The sequence below is a fragment of the Diplotaxodon limnothrissa genome, linkage group LG17 (genome assembly GCF_057381915.1).
Source record: "Diplotaxodon limnothrissa isolate DT_005_m linkage group LG17, D_limnothrissa_male_GT1.1, whole genome shotgun sequence".
Classification (NCBI taxonomy): Eukaryota; Metazoa; Chordata; class Actinopteri; order Cichliformes; family Cichlidae; genus Diplotaxodon; species Diplotaxodon limnothrissa.
This window is the reverse complement of record NC_140612.1, coordinates 9,768,575-9,788,171: the sequence shown is the minus strand read 5'-3', so window position 1 is coordinate 9,788,171 and position 19,597 is coordinate 9,768,575. Positions and strand designations below refer to the sequence as shown.

The 19,597-nt window shown below is 41.5% G+C and overlaps 2 protein-coding genes across 2 annotated transcripts in view; both read left to right on the top strand.

The window, feature by feature from the left end:
• Nucleotides 1-6,097, top strand: part of fndc7b (fibronectin type III domain containing 7b) — a 41,813-nt gene extending 35,716 nt beyond the window's left edge. The window contains exons 47-59 of the mRNA XM_085376622.1: nt 237-497; nt 725-985; nt 1,096-1,353; nt 1,529-1,792; nt 1,935-2,195; nt 2,789-3,049; nt 3,278-3,538; nt 3,636-3,893; nt 4,082-4,342; nt 4,466-4,753; nt 5,199-5,435; nt 5,647-5,712; nt 5,805-6,097. Coding sequence (XP_085232748.1) covers nt 237-497; nt 725-985; nt 1,096-1,353; nt 1,529-1,792; nt 1,935-2,195; nt 2,789-3,049; nt 3,278-3,538; nt 3,636-3,893; nt 4,082-4,342; nt 4,466-4,753; nt 5,199-5,435; nt 5,647-5,712; nt 5,805-6,097 — 3,230 coding nt within the window. The remainder of the gene's footprint in view (nt 1-236; nt 498-724; nt 986-1,095; nt 1,354-1,528; nt 1,793-1,934; nt 2,196-2,788; nt 3,050-3,277; nt 3,539-3,635; nt 3,894-4,081; nt 4,343-4,465; nt 4,754-5,198; nt 5,436-5,646; nt 5,713-5,804) is intronic.
• Nucleotides 6,098-10,562: 4,465 nt separating this feature from the next.
• henmt1 (HEN methyltransferase 1) lies at nt 10,563-18,406 on the top strand. The gene is made up of 9 exons (XM_085376475.1): nt 10,563-10,646; nt 10,897-11,009; nt 14,829-14,963; nt 15,096-15,278; nt 15,386-15,572; nt 16,379-16,541; nt 16,644-16,728; nt 16,838-16,995; nt 18,297-18,406. Exons 1-9 carry the CDS (start codon nt 10,563-10,565, stop codon nt 18,404-18,406), a joined length of 1,218 nt encoding a protein of 405 aa, XP_085232601.1.
• The last annotated feature ends 1,191 nt before the right edge of the window (nt 18,407-19,597 follow it).

Below are 19,597 nucleotides of genomic sequence, written 5' to 3'. Positions count from 1 at the left end.
GCTTACTAGTGAAAACTACATGTCATTTTTTAGGGACCTGAAGATGTTATTAAGTTTTCCATTATAAAATTATTAGGTTTTTAGGTATAAAAGCCTTGATGAAGCTTAAGGAGCTGTTATGTTATCTGAGTCAGAAGTGTAAGCACCTAGAAATGGAGCTAGGGTTGCAGCTAGCCACTATCATTACACTTACTACCTCCTCATTGAGCTATTTCACTTTGTCCTTCAACCACCAGTGCCTTGTCCTCCCGAGGATGTTGTGCATGTACTGGATTGCTCTACTAACACAGCTGTGGTGGAATGGCAGGCCAGCAGAGGGGCGGACTACTACATTGTCCAAGCCGCCGGCGTGGAAGAAGATGAAACGAGTTGCGAGACAATGTCACAGTCCTGCATCCTCGCAGACCTCTTATGTGGCTTCACCTACAACATCAGCGTGATTGCTGTTAATGATGTGTGCAATGTGTCAAAGAGTGACACACAGCAGATGCAAGCAGGTACAATAGGGAATGTTCATGTCTGACAGCCAGTTACGACATGCTAAGTCCATAATTTTCTTAAATAGGAAAATAAAAATACATAATGTTTTTGTGATTGTTTAAATATACTACTGAACAATCTAATATTTGCACACAGATGTTGTTACTACTAGTTATTATCATTGAAAAGGTCTGTATGTGATCATTGCATCTGTACTAATCGTTCTTTCCCTGTGTTTTTGCAGTGCCCTGCATACCACACCTAGTGGAGGCCGGGGTTGTTTGTGAGTCTGGTGCTGTGGCAGTGTCTTGGGAGCCAAGTAAAGGAGCATTATCCTACACGGTAGTTGCCCAGGGCCGCGGTGGCTACGCTTCAGTTTGCAACAGCAACGACTCAACCTGCCTGCTCGGTGACGTGCTGTGCGGCCTCAACTACTCGATCACTGTTACTGCTTCAGATGACACATGTAACAGCACTGAAAGCTCTGCTGTGGAGATCAACACAGGTTAGAAGATTTCATTTATCAAAATATGATGGATTTTTTAAAAAGAAATCATGAATATATAGTATATTAGAGTGCAATTAATATTCTTCTGTATTCACATTTGTCTTTAGTGCCATGTGTGCCTCAGAAAGTAAGAGCTGAGATGGTGTGCAGGAATGACACAGGAGTGGTATCATGGGAAGAAGGGGAGGGTGTGTCCATCTACAAGGTCCAGGCTTTTGGACCTGATGGTCACAAGTCAGAGTGCGACACAACTGAAAGCAGTTGCAAGCTACCCAACATGCACTGTGGCCAGCTCTACAACCTGACAGTTACAGCTCAGGATGGACTCTGTGATAACAGCCGAGCCCACCTCAGCCTGCAGTCAGGTAGGTGGGAACTACTGTGTGTGTGTGTGATCTGTGTTTTAAGATGTCTTTAAAGCTTAGCCAATGATAGTAATGATGAAAAAAATGATTGTATGTTGTTGACATGTCAGTTGTCTTACTGCTCATATCATACCTCATACCTCAGCAATGCTTAATTCATCTTTTTCTTTCACAGTGCCATGTAAGCCAACCAGCGTGAAAGCTTCTTTACGATGCCACTCAAACTCTGCTGCAGTGACATGGGAGGGGGCCAGCGGAGCTCTCCTATATACTGCAGTGGGTGTTACAGCAGATGGCCGTTACAGGGCTGAGTGTAACAACACTATGACCTTCTGTGATCTGAGTGAGCTGCAGTGTGGGCAGACCTACAATGTTAGCATGTTCAGCCAGGATGAGTCCTGTTCCAGTTTGGAGGGCAACAAAGCTTACGTACGAACAGGTATCAAAAGCAGCGGAGGCTCAGACATGAACTCAGTGTAACAGCTTGTGACTTTATACAATCTACATACAGATGGCAGGCTTAATAATTTATCTGAGTAGTTTAACAATACTCAAACAACTTGTGTCTCTGCCACCCTCAGCGCCTTGTCCACCACAGAATGTGGTTGTTGGTGCACAATGCGGAGCAGGTTCCATGGTTGTGTCCTGGTCCCCCAACCCTGATGCCCAGTACTTCCACGTGGCTGCAGTGAGCAACACTGGGGCGAGACTCTACTGTAACTCTACTGGAAATAGCTGCACTCTAAATAATCTACCCTGTGGACAGAGCTACAACATCACTGTGCTGTCTATAAGAGATGGTTGCCAGAGCAAACCGAGCGCTGTGGTGAAGTCTTCTTCAGGTAAACTTTTCTTATAAATACAAAATGTACTGATGTGCTGGAGACGTGATACACTTTCTTCATGTCTTTGTTCCATAAATAAGACCCCAAATATGAGACGGTGTATTAATCTGGAAAGCAAAACAGCTGCAAATATCAATCTGATAATAAATATTTGTTAGTTTATTTCATCTTTAAAATCAAGGCTTAAGATCTGAATTATGACAACAGCTGGACCATCAGGTGCAAAAGCCAGCAAACCATGTATGTAACATTTCTTTAGAGATGGTGTTATAGAGAGTTTCCAGATGTGGGAAGTGGGAGGAGTCCCGGCGCATAACTGCAGTTCAACATGTTGAAATAAGAAGCTGAGCTTATGGTGCCAGTGAACATCTGTAGATGATTAAATATATATATATTACATTTACCATGCGCATTAATGTTTTGCCTGATCTTCGGCTTAAGCCACAGATTTTTCACAGGATGTTAACCGGTGGGTGCTACTGGAAGTTTAGAAATAGATATGCTTTCCATCATTTTTTCTTTTATGTTGAATTAAATGTGGATCTCCTCTGGAGCAACTTGCTCATTATTTTGCCTTTCACCTTTAATAGCTCCATGCATACCCAGGAACATTAAGGGTAGTCTGGACTGCATATCAAACAGTGCCTGGGTGACGTGGGACGACTCGATGGGAGCAACCAGTTACTTTGTGCTGGCCCGAGCAGCCAATGGTCACAACTCCAGCTGCACTACCACCTCATCTCCCTGTAAAGTCCAGGATTTGAACTGTGGGACACTTTACACCTTTAAGCTCAAGGCTATCAACAAGCACTGCAGCAGTATTGACAATGCCACCTTTGAGCTTGAGACAGGTATTTAGCAGGAATCTCTGCACTCTGGATCCCTCTCTGTTAAGTGTGTGGTGTTTTGTGTGTTTTTGTGAGGTTTTTGCAAAGTATTTTGACCACTGACATCTCTGGGTGAGGCCTGCTATCTATATCTTTTCAGCTTGTTTTCAGCTGTTTTATCATTTGTGACAGATTAGACATTGGAAAGGATTTTTCCTTTTTCTAATTATTGGTTTGAATTCTTTTCTGTAGGTCCTTGCACTCTAACATCCATCAGTGCAATGAGCCAATGCAACAGTGACACCATCCTAGTTGAATGGAAGGTGACTGAAGGGACACCAGTCTATGTGGTCACAGCTGAAGGTGATGACAACTCTGTTGTTACCTGTAACAGTACCTCCACTTCATGTGTACTCCAGAATGTTCACTGCGGCATGCACTACAGCGTCATAGTAGCAACTTCCTCTGATAAGTGCAGCAGCTTCAGAAGCCCTCCAAAGAAGATCCAAACAGGTATTCTTCAGCTTCCCAGATTTGTCTGCTAAACTACAGTAGAGTTTCAGTACAAACACCCACAGAGATTTGAATCAGATAACTCTGTCTTCTTTAGCACCTTGCGTCCCAGCCAATGTAACAGTGGTACCATCGTGCAAGGACGCTGGGGCCAAAGTGAGATGGGCGGACTCTCTGGTGCCCACATCATACCAGCTGATAGCCACAACTCGAGATGGACACGTGGCAACCTGCAACACCTCAGTGAACAACTGCTCTTTGGTTGATCTTCACTGTGGTCAGCTGTACAATTTAAGCATCACTGCCAGAGGGGAGAACTGTACCAGCTATCCCAGCAGTTCATCCTTTAAAACAGGTACAAATAACTGATCAGTTATTTTCTGTCATCTTATTGAGCTTTACTTCTTCAAGTCTTTTGATTAGTTTGTGTTACTGAAAAGGGTATCCTGTTTTTTAGATTCAACATTTCTAAAAAACTGCGTTTAGAAATTGGGCTGCATGCTACGTTCCCCTAACAGGAATCCTCTCTCTCCTTCCCATCAGTGCCCTGTGCGCCCTCTGATATCGCGGTGGATATTGACTGTCAGACCAACTCGGCTGCCATGTCGTGGAACAAAAGCACGGGTGCTGTGGAGTATTTTAGCTTTGCACAATCCACGAATGGAGTCGCCCTGTTCTGTAACAGCAGCAATCCCTCCTGCACCTTCAAAGGGCTGGAGTGCGGTGGCATTTACAATTTCTCTGTGACAGCCTCTAACAGCATCTGCAACAGCTCATTCAGCTCACCTCTGCAGGCCGGAGCAGGTAAGTCAAACATTTATATTTAACCACAAGTTTGGGGGAAAAAAGTGTTTAATGTGTTTCTACTCCTACATTTATGGTCAATTTGCAGTGTTATTGATAAAATGCTTCTTCCTTCTTCTTCAGTCCCGTGCCCTCCTTCTCGTGTGAATGTCCGTATGCAGAGGATAGACAGGTTATACTGGGCCATGATATCATGGAGCAAAGTTACATGTCCTGATGTTGATTATTTGGCGGAAATCAGCGGTCAGATTGAAAACAACCCACAAGCCTTGATGACTGTCTCTTCTTATTGGCTACCCAGGCCATACTTTGAATTTCCAGTGCCTTGTAGCACTGCTTTTAACATCACAGTGCGTGCCAAGAACTCAGCTGGTATCGGCAAGCCATCGAGTCCCATTACTGCACTAACAGGTAACTTTCTGTTCTCATTTGTAGACTTTAAATGGAACAGGATGTGTTTTTGCATGGATGTTTATGCAAATGCAGATGGCTGCAGTTCCCTGGTTCTGCTGGAGGTCTCTTCCTATTAAAAGGGAGTTTTTCCTTCCCACTGTTGCCAAAGTGCATGTTCATAGGGGGATTGTTTGATTGTTGGGGGTTTTCTGTGTTATTGTAAGGTCTTTACAATATAATGCACTTTGAGGCAATTATTTGTGACTTGGCGCTATATAAATTAAATTAAACTGATTTATTTTGAATTAAACTAAACTTATACCATAATGTCAGCCTCAAGTTATAGCGATTTATACATCAAATGCAATAATAACAAAAGCCTGACATTACAGTATAGATAAAATTTTAACTGTAGCATTATCCTTTCCTTCGGTTAACAGCATTTTCACTGTTTCCTTCCCAGCCCCGTGTGCTCCACAGAGTGTGATGTACACTGGCAACAGGCAGTCTGCTGTCCTATTCTGGAATGCTTCAGTGTTTGCTACCAGTTACACGGTCTACAACGTATCGAGAGGAACCCGTGTAAAACTATGCAACACCACCGAACTTTCCTGCCAGCTAACCGACTTCGATCCTAATGCAACTATAGTGACAGCTAGCAATGCTGTAGGGGAGAGCAATCCCAGCCAAAACATTACAGGTCAGACAGACAGCAGTGGTCTGCAGCCTGCACGCAACTTAGGAAAACAGATTTAAATGTTTCTACACTCCTTTGTGTTTTATGTAATTCTTTATAACTTTGTATAATGCCACTAAAAATTAAATGTGGTTGGTTCTTTTTCTATATATTGCTATTTAACACAACCCTCTTTGAGACATTTTCTTACGAGTGCTTTCCGCATCTTCCTCAGGTCCAGTGACAACTCGCAGAAGAAGAGACCTGGAATTTGTTCAGTTCTATGCCAGTTTAGAAGAGGGTTAGTCTGTTTGTATTGGTGTAAAACAGCATCAAGATAGTGTTGCTCATGTAATCAATCAGCTGTCACTCACTTCCCTCTGTCTCCGTTAGATCTTGAAATCCCAGAGGTGCTGACATTAACAGTAACTGGAGTTTCTTTGCATGTGAGTTGGACGACAGTGACGGGTGCCACCGAGTACACACTTATGATTGAGGAGGAGCAGATAAAGGGAAAAGCCAGCAAGCCGGCGAGAGTTCGAAGAGTGGAAGGTGACTCTTACACAGAGACTGATCTCAAACCCCAGACCACCTACTGCGTCAGGGTGGCAGCCAAAAATGCCATCAACCAAAGCAGCTACTCCCAGTCCAAGTGCAGAAACACTGATGCTCTAGTGGGCTCTTAGTGACACACACACACATGCACGCATACACACAAATTCACTTAAATAGACACTGGACTAAACAGAAATACTATCATATGCCACTTTGTAGCATCCATAACACAACTCATGCTGGTTTGATCGTACACATACTTTAGGAAGATAATTGTGAAAAGGAAGTAATCACACATACAAAGTCATGATAAAATTATGTTTCTTAAATGTCACAAAGAGATGATGATCAAACCTAACAACCACTTATAGATTTAAATGCTTCTGAATTTTCTGTGGGAGTAGTTTGTATATTTGCATAAATGTAGCTCTGCTGAAATTATACAGTATTTATCAAAAACATGCTTATATTTTTGGGGTAGGTTATTCGATTCTCTGCATGATTGATGAAAAATGTAGTGTAAACAAATAAAATGGTAATTTATAAAGCTATATTTGTAAAGTCATGCAGTATCTGATCTTTTTGATGTACTATGTGACTTCTCAGATTGTAAACACGCCGACAGATGCTTTTGAACAATCCCAGAAATTAAAGAATAAAAAAAAGGTTGAAAACACACAAAACAAATCTAATCTGGAGTTTCATTTTTTCCAACTTGGAAAGCACACCATCTTTTAACTCTGAAGCTTTACATATCAGGGCCTGTGCAAGTCTGAAGATTATTTTAGAACAACTTCAGATAAACAACAGAAGACATTACATTATGTCACTATTTATTCAAAAAATGCTAATCCAAATTACAGAAGTAATCTGTATTTTCTCATACTCAAAATCAGAGGTCTTCACTGGGATTTATGCACTGACAGGCAGATACATGGATAGCTTTAACACTTAGAACAACCAGGAGGGTCATTTTGACCTTAAGTAGAATTTGATTTGGGCCCCCCGCCAGCACCAGTCCTGCCCACCTCAGCACTACTAGTATTATCTATAGTTTGTTCATGCTTTATCATTTGTGCGTTAAACATCAAACACAACTATTATCATAACTTACTAGTGTGCTGGAAGGAAATCAAGACAATGTATGATTCCTGTTCATGTGCCTCACAGCTGTTCCGTATTTCCCAAATGTGGTAAAGCGCAGTGATATACTGTGAAAGGAAATGATGCAACTGAAGCCTGGCAGCATCTGGTATATACAGTGGGGCAAAAAAGTATTTAGTCAGCTACCGATTGTGCAAGTTCCCCCACCTAAAATGATGACAGAGGTCAGTAATTTGCACCAGAGGTACACTTCAACTGTGAGAGACAGAATGTGAAAAAAAAAAATCCATGAATCCACATGGTAGGATTTGTAAAGAATTTATTCGTAAATCAGGGTGGAAAATAAGTATTTGGTCAATAACAAAAATACAACTCAATACTTTGTAACATAACCTTTGTTGGCAATAACAGAGGTCAAACGTTTACTATAGGTCTTTACCAGGTTTGCACACACAGTAGCTGGTATTTTGGCCCATTCCTCCATGCAGATCTTCTCGAGAGCAGTGATGTTTTGGGGCTGTCGCCGAGCAACACGGACTTTCAACTCCCGCCACAGATTTTCTATGGGGTTGAGGTCTGGAGACTGGCTAGGCCACTCCAGGACTTTCAAATGCTTCTTACGGAGCCACTCCTTTGTTGCCCGGGCGGTGTGTTTTGGATCATTGTCATGTTGGAAGACCCAGCCTCGTTTCATCTTCAAAGTTCTCACTGATGGAAGGAGGTTTTGGCTCAAAATCTCACGATACATGGCCCCATTCATTCTGTCCTTAACACGGATCAGTCGTCCTGTCCCCTTGGCAGAAAAACAGCCCCATAGCATGATGTTTCCACCCCCATGCTTCACAGTAGGTATGGTGTTCTTGGGATGCAACTCAGTATTCTTCTTCCTCCAAACACGACGAGTTGAGTTTATACCAAAAAGTTCTACTTTGGTTTCATCTGACCACATGACATTCTCCCAATCCTCTGCTGTATCATCCATGTGCTCTCTGGCAAACTTCAGACGGGCCTGGACATGCACTGGCTTCAGCAGCGGAACACGTCTGGCACTGCGGGATTTGATTCCCTGCCGTTGTAGTGTGTTACTGATGGTGACCTTTGTTACTTTGGTCCCAGCTCTCTGCAGGTCATTCACCAGGTCCCCCCGTGTGGTTCTGGGATCTTTGCTCACCGTTCTCATGATCATTTTGACCCCACGGGATGAGATCTTGCGTGGAGCCCCAGATCGAGGGAGATTATCAGTGGTCTTGTATGTCTTCCATTTTCTGATGATTGCTCCCACAGTTGATTTTTTCACACCAAGCTGCTTGCCTATTGTAGATTCACTCTTCCCAGTCTGGTGCAGGTCTACAATACTTTTCCTGGTGTCCTTCGAAAGCTCTTTGGTCTTGGCCATGGCGGAGTTTGGAGTCTGACTGTTTGAGGCTGTGGACAGGTGTCTTTTATACAGATGATGAGTTCAAACAGGTGCCATTCATACAGGTAACGAGTGGGGGACAGAAAAGCTTCTTACAGAAGACGTTACAGGTCTGTGAGAGCCAGAGATTTTCCTTGTTTGAGGTGACCAAATACTTATTTTCCACCCTAATTTACAAATAAATTCTTTACAAATCCTACCATGTGGATTCATGGATTTTTCTTTCACATTCTGTCTCTCACAGTTGAAGTGTACCTCTGGTGCAAATTACTGACCTCTGTCATCATTTTAAGTGGGGGAATTTGCACAATCGGTGGCTGACTAAATACTTTTTTGCCCCACTGTATGAAGCTTTGGTCATTTGGATAAACTGGCCTAGAGGGACAGACCACTGTGTATTATGTAAAGCCCCACAGCACAATGAGCACATAATAAACCTCACAAGTCTATTTTTGGGTTTCAAAACTTTCAAAATGAAATGTTCTGAATGCTGTGATAAAACAGTTTCTGTTTAAATAAATTATTTCAGTGTAAAACTGGGACTGTGTGACACCTCAGTTGTCTGAGGTGATCCTGACGGATCAGAACTAACTGATAATTAAGGACAGTCAAGTTTTATCATATGAACAACAGTATGTTACCTGAAAGTATTCAAACACTGTATTACGAATTCTTGTCTCTGTGGGAAAGTTGCATTCACTATATGTGTTTAGGGGTTTTCGTGGCTGCAGTGAGTGATGCTGCAAGCAGTGTTTTAAGAGAGAGATAGAAATAAAATGGTCTTCTTGTTTGGATTTTGTAAGTCCACAAGACCTCAAGTCAGTAAGAGAAAAGCACCCTCTGCAGTACAGCCCATGCAGCAGTCCATTGTCCATAGCACAATCCATTTTCACACAGGAATACACCATAACACAAATATTTTTTTATACACATGCTGTATGTCTCTTACTGGATATTTAAGTATCGTTTTGTTTTTAATGGGCATATGGAAGCATGGTTATTTTCATATTTCCATAAAATGTTAACCTCTCTGATAGTTTTTTTTTATTTTTTATTTTTACATTGAATACTGAAAATTCTTGATAATACATCTATCTCTGCCTGGCATGCCCCCCCTATAATATTGGTATATGTTTAACACACACAAAATATACATTTATCAAACTGGTTTGTGTGACATTTCAAGCGCTCTTTGGGGCCCCCTTCTGGTGTTGGAATCCCATTTGCAATTCATTTGCTCGGATTAATAAGGTGCTCCACACTCTTCTTCACTCTGCAACCCATTTGGTTCTCCACCCGTTCCACCACACACTGCTCTGCTTAGCTATGGCTCAATGCGACCCTGCAGTACTTTTTAACCTTTTATCGTTATATATTTAACTGGAGCTTTGCAAAAGGTTGTCAACAGCCAAAGAAGAGCTTTGAATTTCCTTTGAGAAGCCTGGAGAACTGTTAATGACAACAGCTTATAGAAATCACAAAACAAGACTGCCTAAGAGAGTTCAGGCAGAAAAAAAGTGGTCATATCCATCCAAATATTGACATTCTGGCTTGTTAGACTTGTACAAACTCAATTTATGCCTTAGACTGTATTAGCATGTATGTGTGTATGTTTTTTCTATTTTCCATAGCAAAATGTAAAGAAATGCAGGTTGGCTCAAGGCTTTTGCACAATACGGGATATATTTGTGGTGGAAAATGGACATTTGTATTACTACATAATTGCTTTGCTTATATTATGTGGAGTAGAAGCAAAAATATTTAAAAATAAGTCATATATTTTACTTTCAAAGACATGCTCAAGCCTGCTGAAGCCTCGATTAAGCTTTAAGGGATTTTTCCAAAGCCAACAATTATTAATTTAATATAAAAATAAATAAATTTTGACCAGTTGGATGCACTTCCACAACTCTACCACTTTTGAAGCCATGTGTTGCCGATATATTTTAAATAATGTAAGAACAGAACCATCTTTGCTCACCCTCCCCTCCCCCCAAAAACGCTCCAGACTCGATAACAACAGCGCCCTCTGGTGGCCGGCGGGCGGGGTTACAGGACTCTAAGACGAGACAAAGATGGATCTGACGTTCAGTCCGCCGCTTCACAAGCAGAGACATCAATTTGTCGTCGATTTTGTCAAGAGGAACAAACCTAAAAAGGTCGCTAATGTCTTCGTGAAAAATACATTTTTTAAAACTTTAGCTTAAAAGCAAGAATTTCGTTTAGCGACGTTTGACTACACCAAAGCTAATTATGTTAGCAAACATTTTCACCAAACCAATTAAGTTAGCTACTATAGTGCATAATAAACTACGTTGCCTTGGCTTTTCTTAACGCTTTGGGTTCACTGTATTTACAATTTCTTATTAAATTTCTTTAACCGAGAGTCTGCGCTGTGCCTTTGTCCAGGTGGTGGACTTGGGCTGCGGTGAGTGTACCCTCCTCAAAATGCTCAAGTTTCACCACGAAATTGAACTTCTGGTTGGAGTGGACGTGAACGGTGCCAAAGTCAAGAAAAGGATGTATGTATGTATGTATGTCTGTTCACGCAAATGGTGAGAGTTAAGATTAGACTGCGGGGTTAAAGTAATTTAAAGTGTATTCTTTGGCGAATCTTGTGCATCAGTGCACCAACATATATTCCTCTTAACATGTTAACGGAGACAACAGGTCTGTCTAGGCTATGTCGAGATTTTTCATTTCGTTTTATAAAATAATCCCGTCCACACTTAAACTCAAAAATGAAGGAAAACGCTGCTATGAACATGCCAAAGCAACAGGTGGCGATATATTCCTAACAGTGTAGAAATGTTGGCCAATCAGAAGTCTAGAAGCCTCGGTGGGAAATAGTAAACAAGGATGGGGCATAGAAGCAGAACCGAGTCGTATGTGTGGAGGGACAGTAACTGTGTGTATATGTAAGCATTTAACCACTGCAGAGAGTACAATTAACAGTATTATAGAAATTCATTTCACCGAAACGTCTGTGAAGGTTCTCAGTCATCCAGGTCATCGTAGTCAAAGGAGCTTGCGAAGAAAAGCGTCTGGACTTCTTTAAGTTGCTTGAAGACGTTTCACCTCTCATCCGAGAAGCTTCTTCAGTTCTAAGGTCAAATGGTGGAGAGTCCCAGATATAAACCTAGTGGGAGTATCCCCCCACAGAGGGACAAAAGGACCCCCTGATGATCCTCTAATCGCCTGAGCCAAGGTGTGAAACTGGGCGTGGGTCCCAATCAGCCAGAGTTTCGGGTGTGTTCATTGTGAAACCTGGCCCCACCTTAGACTCAGCAGTCCATCTGCATCTTAAGGATAAAGGACACTCTTTCGAGGATGCCAATGTTCACATTTTGGACAGAGAGGACAGATGGTTTGAAAGAGGAGTGAAAGCCATCTATGTCCACTGTGAGCGACCATCTTTGAACAGAGGCGGGGGTTTACGACACCAACTCTCTGCCATCTATAATCCAGTTTTGAGATCCCTTCCCAGACGCCTTAACGCCCACTCACATCCTGGGCCATCTGACCTCAGGAATTCGCATGATAAGGTGGGGCCAGGTTTCACTATGAACATACCCGAAACTCTGGCTGATTGGGACCCACGCCCAGTTTCACACCTTGGCTCAGGCGATTAGAGGATCATCAGGGGGTCCTTTTGTCCCTCTGTGGGGGGTTACTCCCACTAGGTTATATCTGGGACTCTCCACCATTTGACCTTAGAACTGAAGAAGCTTCTCGGATGAGAGGTGAAACGTCTTCAAGCAACTTAAAGAAGTCCAGACGCTTTTCTTTGCAAGCTCCTTTGACTATTTCACCGAAACAATAACGTGGCGCACATTGTGACGTCACAATGTGCGCCACATCTTTGACGCTGCATTTTCTCCGTTTTTCTTGTCCACACATAAATGCAAAAACGGAGTTTTCAAAAATATCCATCCTGGCCGGAGTTTTTAAAAATCTCCATTTTCAGTGACCGAAAACGCCGTTTACGTGTGGACGCAAGGTGCAAACGCATAGAAAAATCTGCGTTTTCAAAAATACCCGGGTACGTGTGGACGTAGCCTAGACCTTTGCAAAAAAAATTGACTGAAACGACTTTATGAGATCACTAAAATATTTCTGTAGAGTAAATATCCTTAGAGTGGGTATTTAATTTGGTAAAATTTGTTATCACAAACTACAAGATGAAGGTTTGATCGACGTTTTTGAGGCTTTGGATGTCTTCAGGCCTGTGAGTCAGCTGCTTTCAAAGAGTCCTGTTGGTTATATCGTAACATTGCTGATTTTCACAAATCCCCACCTCTTGCATTTGTCTTAAATAAAATGATAAGTACATAGTGTAAAACTAACACTGAAACTAATAAAAACCAAACAAAAGCTAAACCTTTTTAAATGATAAAAACTCGACTTGTACAGGGAGTGCAGAATTATTAGGCAAGTTGTATTTTTGAGGAATAATGTTATTATTGAACAACAACCATGTTCTCAATGAACCCAAAAAACTCATTAATATCAAAGCTGAATGTTTTTGGAAGTAGTTTTTAGTTTTAGCTATTTTAGGGGGATATCTGTGTGTGCAGGTGACTATTACTGTGCACAATTATTAGGCAACTTAACAAAAAACAAATATATACCCATTTCAATTATTTATTTTTACCAGTGAAACCAATATAACATCTCCACATTCACAAATATACATTTCTGACATTCAAAAACACAACAAAAACAAATCAGCGACCAATATAGCCACCTTTCTTTGCAAGGACACTCAAAAGCCTGCCATCCATGGATTCTGTCAGTGTTTTGATCTGTTCACCATCAACATTGCGTGCAGCAGCAACCACAGCCTCCCAGACACTGTTCAGAGAGGTGTACTGTTTTCCCTCCTTGTAAATCTCACATTTGATGATGGACCACAGGTTCTCAATGGGGTTCAGATCAGGTGAACAAGGAGGCCATGTCATTAGTTTTTCTTCTTTTATACCCTTTCTTGCCAGCCACGCTGTGGAGTACTTGGACGCATGTGATGGAGCATTGTCCTGCATGAAAATCATGTTTTTCTTGAAGGATGCAGACTTCTTCCTGTACCACTGCTTGAAGAAGGTGTCTTCCAGAAACTGGCAGTAGGACTGGGAGTTGAGCTTGACTCCATCCTCAACCCAAAAAGGCCCCACAAGCTCATCTTTGATGATACCAGCCCAAACCAGTACTCCACCTCCACCTTGCTGGCGTCTGAGTCGGACTGGAGCTCTCTGCCCTTTACCAATCCAGCCACGGGCCCATCCATCTGGCCCATCAAGACTCACTCTCATTTCATCAGTCCATAAAACCTTAGAAAAACCAGTCTTGAGATACTTCTTGGCCCAGTCTTGACGTTTCAGCTTGTGTGTCTTGTTCAGTGGTGGTCGTCTTTCAGCCTTTCTTACCTTGGCCATGTCTCTGAGTATTGCACACCTTGTGCTTTTGGCCACTCCAGTGATGTTGCAGCTCTGAAATATGGCCAAACTGGTGGCAAGTGGCATCTTGGCAGCTGCACGCTTGACTTTTCTCAGTTCATGGGCAGTTATTTTGCGCCTTGGTTTTTCCACACGCTTCTTGCGACCCTGTTGACTATTTTGAATGAAACGCTTGATTGTTCGATGATCACGCTTCAGAAGCTTTGCAATTTTGAGACTGCTGCATCCCTCTGCAAGATATCTCACTATCTTTGACTTTTCTGAGCCTGTCAAGTCCTTCTTTTGACCCATTTTGCCAAAGGAAAGGACGTTGCCTAATAATTATGCACACCTGATATAGGGTGTTGATGTCATTAGACCACACCCCTTCTCATTACAGAGATGCACATCACCTAATATGCTTAATTGGTAGTAGGCTTTCGAGCCTATACAGCTTGGAGTAAGACAACATGCATGGAGAGGATGATGTGGACAAAATACTCATTTGCCTAATAATTCTGCACTCCCTGTATAAGAAAATCTTCTCTATTCTGGCCCAGTCAACATTCAGCATTCGCTGACATTGTCTGCTTCCATCTGCTTCCTTTTGACTGAGTCCTCTGGGACCTCAGAACATTTAAAAAACACTAATTAAAGCAGAAATGGAAAACAGTGTGACATCAGTGAGAACAAATCAAGTGACGGTCATAAAGATTGGAATGATTAAAAAAACAACAAAAAAAACCCCCGCCTCTGAGACGGGAGACCAGTTAAGTTTAACTTTAAAAACTGGTTGAAAGTTAGTAATTTAAAATGATCTTAAAGTCTTGCTCTGATTATTGTCTTCAATAAAGATGAAAGCACCAGGCAGCACAGTAATGTGCAGGCTCTGCTTGAATGTTTCTTTAGGCATGGATTAGCTCCTATATCAACTGACTACCTGGAGCCAAGTTACGATCAGCTGTGCGTTGAGCTGTACCAGGGCTCAGTGACCCAAAAAGACGCCCGCTTCAAAGGATTTGATCTGGTCACCAGTATAGAGCTGTAAGCTGCTGCATTCTCCTCACTCTTTTGCGTTCTGTTCATCATTACAAATGTTTTTTCTTTCTTTGCTTTTATGCTCGTCACTCTGTGCTGCTTCTTGTAACTGTGTTTTCTATCTGTCTGTGTGTGCAGCATTGAGCACCTCACTCCTGCTGATGTGGAGCTCTTCTCTGAGGTGGTATTTGGTTACATGACCCCAAAGATGGTCATCATCAGCACCCCAAACTCTGAGTTCAACATCTTCATGCCTGGAGTGTCCTGTTACAGGCACAGCGACCACAAATTTGAATGGACCAGAGCAGAGTTTAGATCCTGGTACATTAACTTTTTTTTAGTCATGCAAATAAATTCATCCTGAAACACTGTAGGAACCTATCCCCTACTGAGCATACAACACAAATTTAAACTGCATCCCTTCTCAGGGCTATGAAGGTGTGTTTGGACTACGGCTATGAGGTGGAGTTCACTGGTGTTGGAAAAGCCCCACAGGGCCAACAGGAGGCAGTTGGGTTCTGTACCCAGATCGGTGTGTTTTACCAGCTCGGGGGGAGAGATTGCTGCAAGACGTTGCTCGTCAACGATGCAGAGGATTTGTTTCCATATACATTGGTAAGTATATTTCAATATTAGTACAAATGGAAAAGCTAATTATTTCTGTAGTACAAACAAAAAGCATTAGTGATAGTGCTGTGGTATTTGTGTTTTCACTAGCATTTCCTGAGCTGCTACTATTGGAATTATGCACTATTAATATTATTAGCTGCTGCAGCTGGTCTTTTTGATTTATGTGATCATCGATTCATACTGCCATCTGGTAAACAGGAAACAGCTGTAACCCATGTCTTCAGTCCTGTCAAGTCTTTTAAGCCTTGTCTCCCATTGTCCTCTAACTTATTTGTCTACTGAAACATCCTCTGTGTTTTCTGGGTCATGCCAGAAGGGAGGGAGGGATGGATGGATAGATACATAGATCTTTTTTTTATTTGCATTTTTGATGAAAATGTACATGTGAAAATATTTGATGAATGCACATTAGTTACTTCCTCATCAGTTTTTATTAATTAGTCATTCCAGTGATTTGAATACACCTAGCAAACCAGAGGTAAAAGCAATATTTGATGATGCAGTAGATTGCTTTTAAACTGGTATGAAATGACAGTATTTACCGCCCTCTGCTGGTGGCTGCTTAAAATTGCAAACAGCTGGACAAACATGTAACACCAGCGTGATTAATAGTGATTAAGCAAAAATTACATTTCTATACCTCTCTAATAATAACTTTGTGGTATTAATCAACAGCATTAGAGCTTTTATCCTGAATATATGCTTCCCCAGGTTTCTGTTTCATACAGGTTTCTGTGATGCTGCCTGCTTCCTTTGACTTTTGACCTGTGCTTTTTCCTCTGCTCTGTCAGCTTTACAGAGTAAACTACCCCAGCCTGTGCGACAACAACATCTTGCACAGGGTTCTGGTGAGTGAAGTGCTGTACGGGGCAGAAAAACTAAAGAATAGATGGATGGAGGAACAGGCCGACGGGATATGTGATGCAGTTGCACTGTGTCAAACTGAGGGAGGAGGTGAGGAATTCCTGTCAGATGAAGCAGACAGGGTGAAAAGCATTGTTTTATCATCTTATTTAAACACGTTTGTTTAAAATGCACCAAACTGTATACCTACAGCATGTGCAGAGGAGATGAAAGATTTAATGGAATGGAGTGGTGCATCAGACAGTGCTGAAAAACAGGGGTCCTGTACATCATGCAGGTGAGCTTCCTCAGGAGGATGCCAGTATGTGGTATTAAGGAGAGGCAGCATCTCCCAGCGTTTTATTTTATGAGTTTTTCTTTATTGACCTTTTTGTGTGTACTAATAGGATTGTGGCTGTACCACTGGATGTGCTGTGGTCCTGCTGTCCTAAAGTCAGTGTGCTAAGTGGAAGCCTTGGTAATCTCAAACATCTGCTGATGGATGAGCCGAACATTAAACTGAGCCAGGATAGCTCTGCTGTGCTAATAAATCACTGGGAACAAGGTATTGTTTGATTCATTTTCTTTGTGCTTCACTAAACGTTTGAAGTGGTTTTTAGATTGTGTTAATTTTTCTGTGAATATGAATATTTTCTTCATTCGTTGATGTAAGTTTGACTCTAATCATCTCGTGCTGCATAATAATGAATGTAAAAGAGTCTGGCTTAAGTCCAAAATTAAAATCTGATGTTTTTCATCATTGACCTGTCTCATATGCACTGGTGCATATCAGACAATTAGCAAGGCTAATGGAGGCTCAAGTTGATGTGGCACAAATAGAGCCTCAGGTCTTGTGCTGACAAACAACCCTCTGTAAATGAATCTGCTGTCTCAAGCAAATGCGTGTTATGTACCGTACTGTGTGAAAATCCAGAGCCACACCTTATTTCTTTATATTTTACTTCCAAGGAGCCAGACTTTCTTTTACATTTTTAAAGTGGTCTTGAGGAATAGTTCTCCAAGCTTTCTGACGGTCTTTCAAAGTTATTCTTCGGACATTGGCTCCTTTCCCCCCCACTCATTCAAGTTCTGAACTGTGAATCATTCAAGCATCAAAAAGGCACCTAACTCAAGGGATGAACCAGTGTTGTCTAATAAAAAGGCACAACAAGACAGCTTGATAAAGAAACTTAAGTTAATAAATTTAATTACAAAAATTGTTATTAATTTGTATCTCTAGGCACTTTATTATTAGCAGTCAGTCACAAAAACATGCCCTCCTCTCATTTTCTGTAGTTAAATCTATGAAAAATGCCAAAGATAACACAAGTTGAAGAATAAAGGTGCCAAATATTGATTTTAAAGCTCAGTAGAAGTCCACAAACTGTATTTACCGTATTTCCATGTATGTTTCTACAGATTTCCCATCTTCCTAGCATAATATAGAGAAAGGAGGGTGGCTCAAAACTTTTGCACTTACTCGATTAAGTCAGAACACACATGTCAAGCCTCGATGAAATAATCCTATGGATGGCCAGAAACTGTTCTCCACCCCTTTGCATAACTCATACTGACTAAAACTTCAATAGTGTCAGCAGTGACAGTATTAAGTGTATTTGTGTGGAAGGGTATTGCAGCCTTCCACACAAATGCAGTACTAAGAGGTTGTGCAGCAGAGATCATCAACTTGTATTCACTGCTCACAAGAATCATTTTAGCCACATTGACCACAGAGTGCTTTGCTCACTTCCCTTTCACAGCTCACATGCATCGTCAGCTAACCATGCAGCTTGTCATTGCAGTTCTTGTGTTCGTTGCATGAATGTTTCTGTGTTTGTGACTGTGACGCTTCATTGGGATTCTCAGACCAGGAAGAAAAGGAAGATGACTACAATTTGGATGACAGTGGGTATCCAGAGGCCAGTCTGCACAGCCACAGTGCTGAGCAAGAGGAAGACTGGGAGGAAAATGATTGATGTGGAGGATGTTTTCCAGGTATATGTCAGTGTGATTACTGAGTTCATAATAAATATGAGAAAAACTTCAGATTGTCATTACTGCACCGTCTACACACATCAAAAGGACAAAAGCACAGGCTAGTGAACATTAAATCATTTTATTCTACTGTAGACATTTTAAGCATCCAGTACACTTGTTAAAGAAGCAAATGTTGGTCAAAAGAACAAGTCTTTAACAGGGAACACACTGGACAGTGTCGGAACATCACTATACAGAAGAATACACCTTAGTTTTGTAGACAACAGCTTCACAGAAGAGAAGAAGCAACCATGTTTGTAACAACATGTTAGGTACCGAGATGAACATACCTGTTTTACACAGGTAAAACAAGGGATTTTTACTTTACAAAACAAAACAACCGGTCACCATAAATCATACACATAACAGTCATATGTAGTGAAAGACTTTTAGAAACAAAAATCTTAACAAAAATATGGCACAATATCAGCAATGAAAGATTCAAAAACAGCTGCGTTCATTACATGTGATCAACATCAAACCAAAATAACACTGATTTACATTTATATCATATACACTGATGCTTATGCAGACATCTCTTCTTCAAACAAATGAAATTAAGTCCTACGTAGTAAATGGCAAGCAACATCCCTCCTTCAGCGTGGAAATGGATTAGAAGATGGTACAGCTCAAGTGAGGAGAAAACATTACAATGTGTCAGGCTCTGCAAAGCTTGTCACAGCTAAAAACGACAGCATAGTCATGCAGAGCACGGGAACGTAAAGACAGAACACTGACGTATAGTTAAAACACCATACACTGATGACACTTTGTGCAGATATTGATACAAGATGTATAAGAGTTAATCTAGAAGAGGCACTGATCCTACTTCTACTATGGCTTACGACAGGAGACAAGATTAGATGCTGTACAGTCTGTTGTGTCTAATGCTCTCAATGTGCATAGACCTACAGGCTCCCAGGTAATAACGGTTGTGTACTTTGGCTAACTTGTTCAACTAAACTGTGCACTCACTCTCCTAAGAGGCTAGAGATGGAAAGTCTACATGCATGGCACTAAGGATTTTAAAACTCTGGTGCATCTGAGTGCTCAAGCCTGTCTCCTGATATGAAGCTAGCAGATATACATGTTACACCCAATTACTGTAATACTCTGGGTCTTTTCTTTGA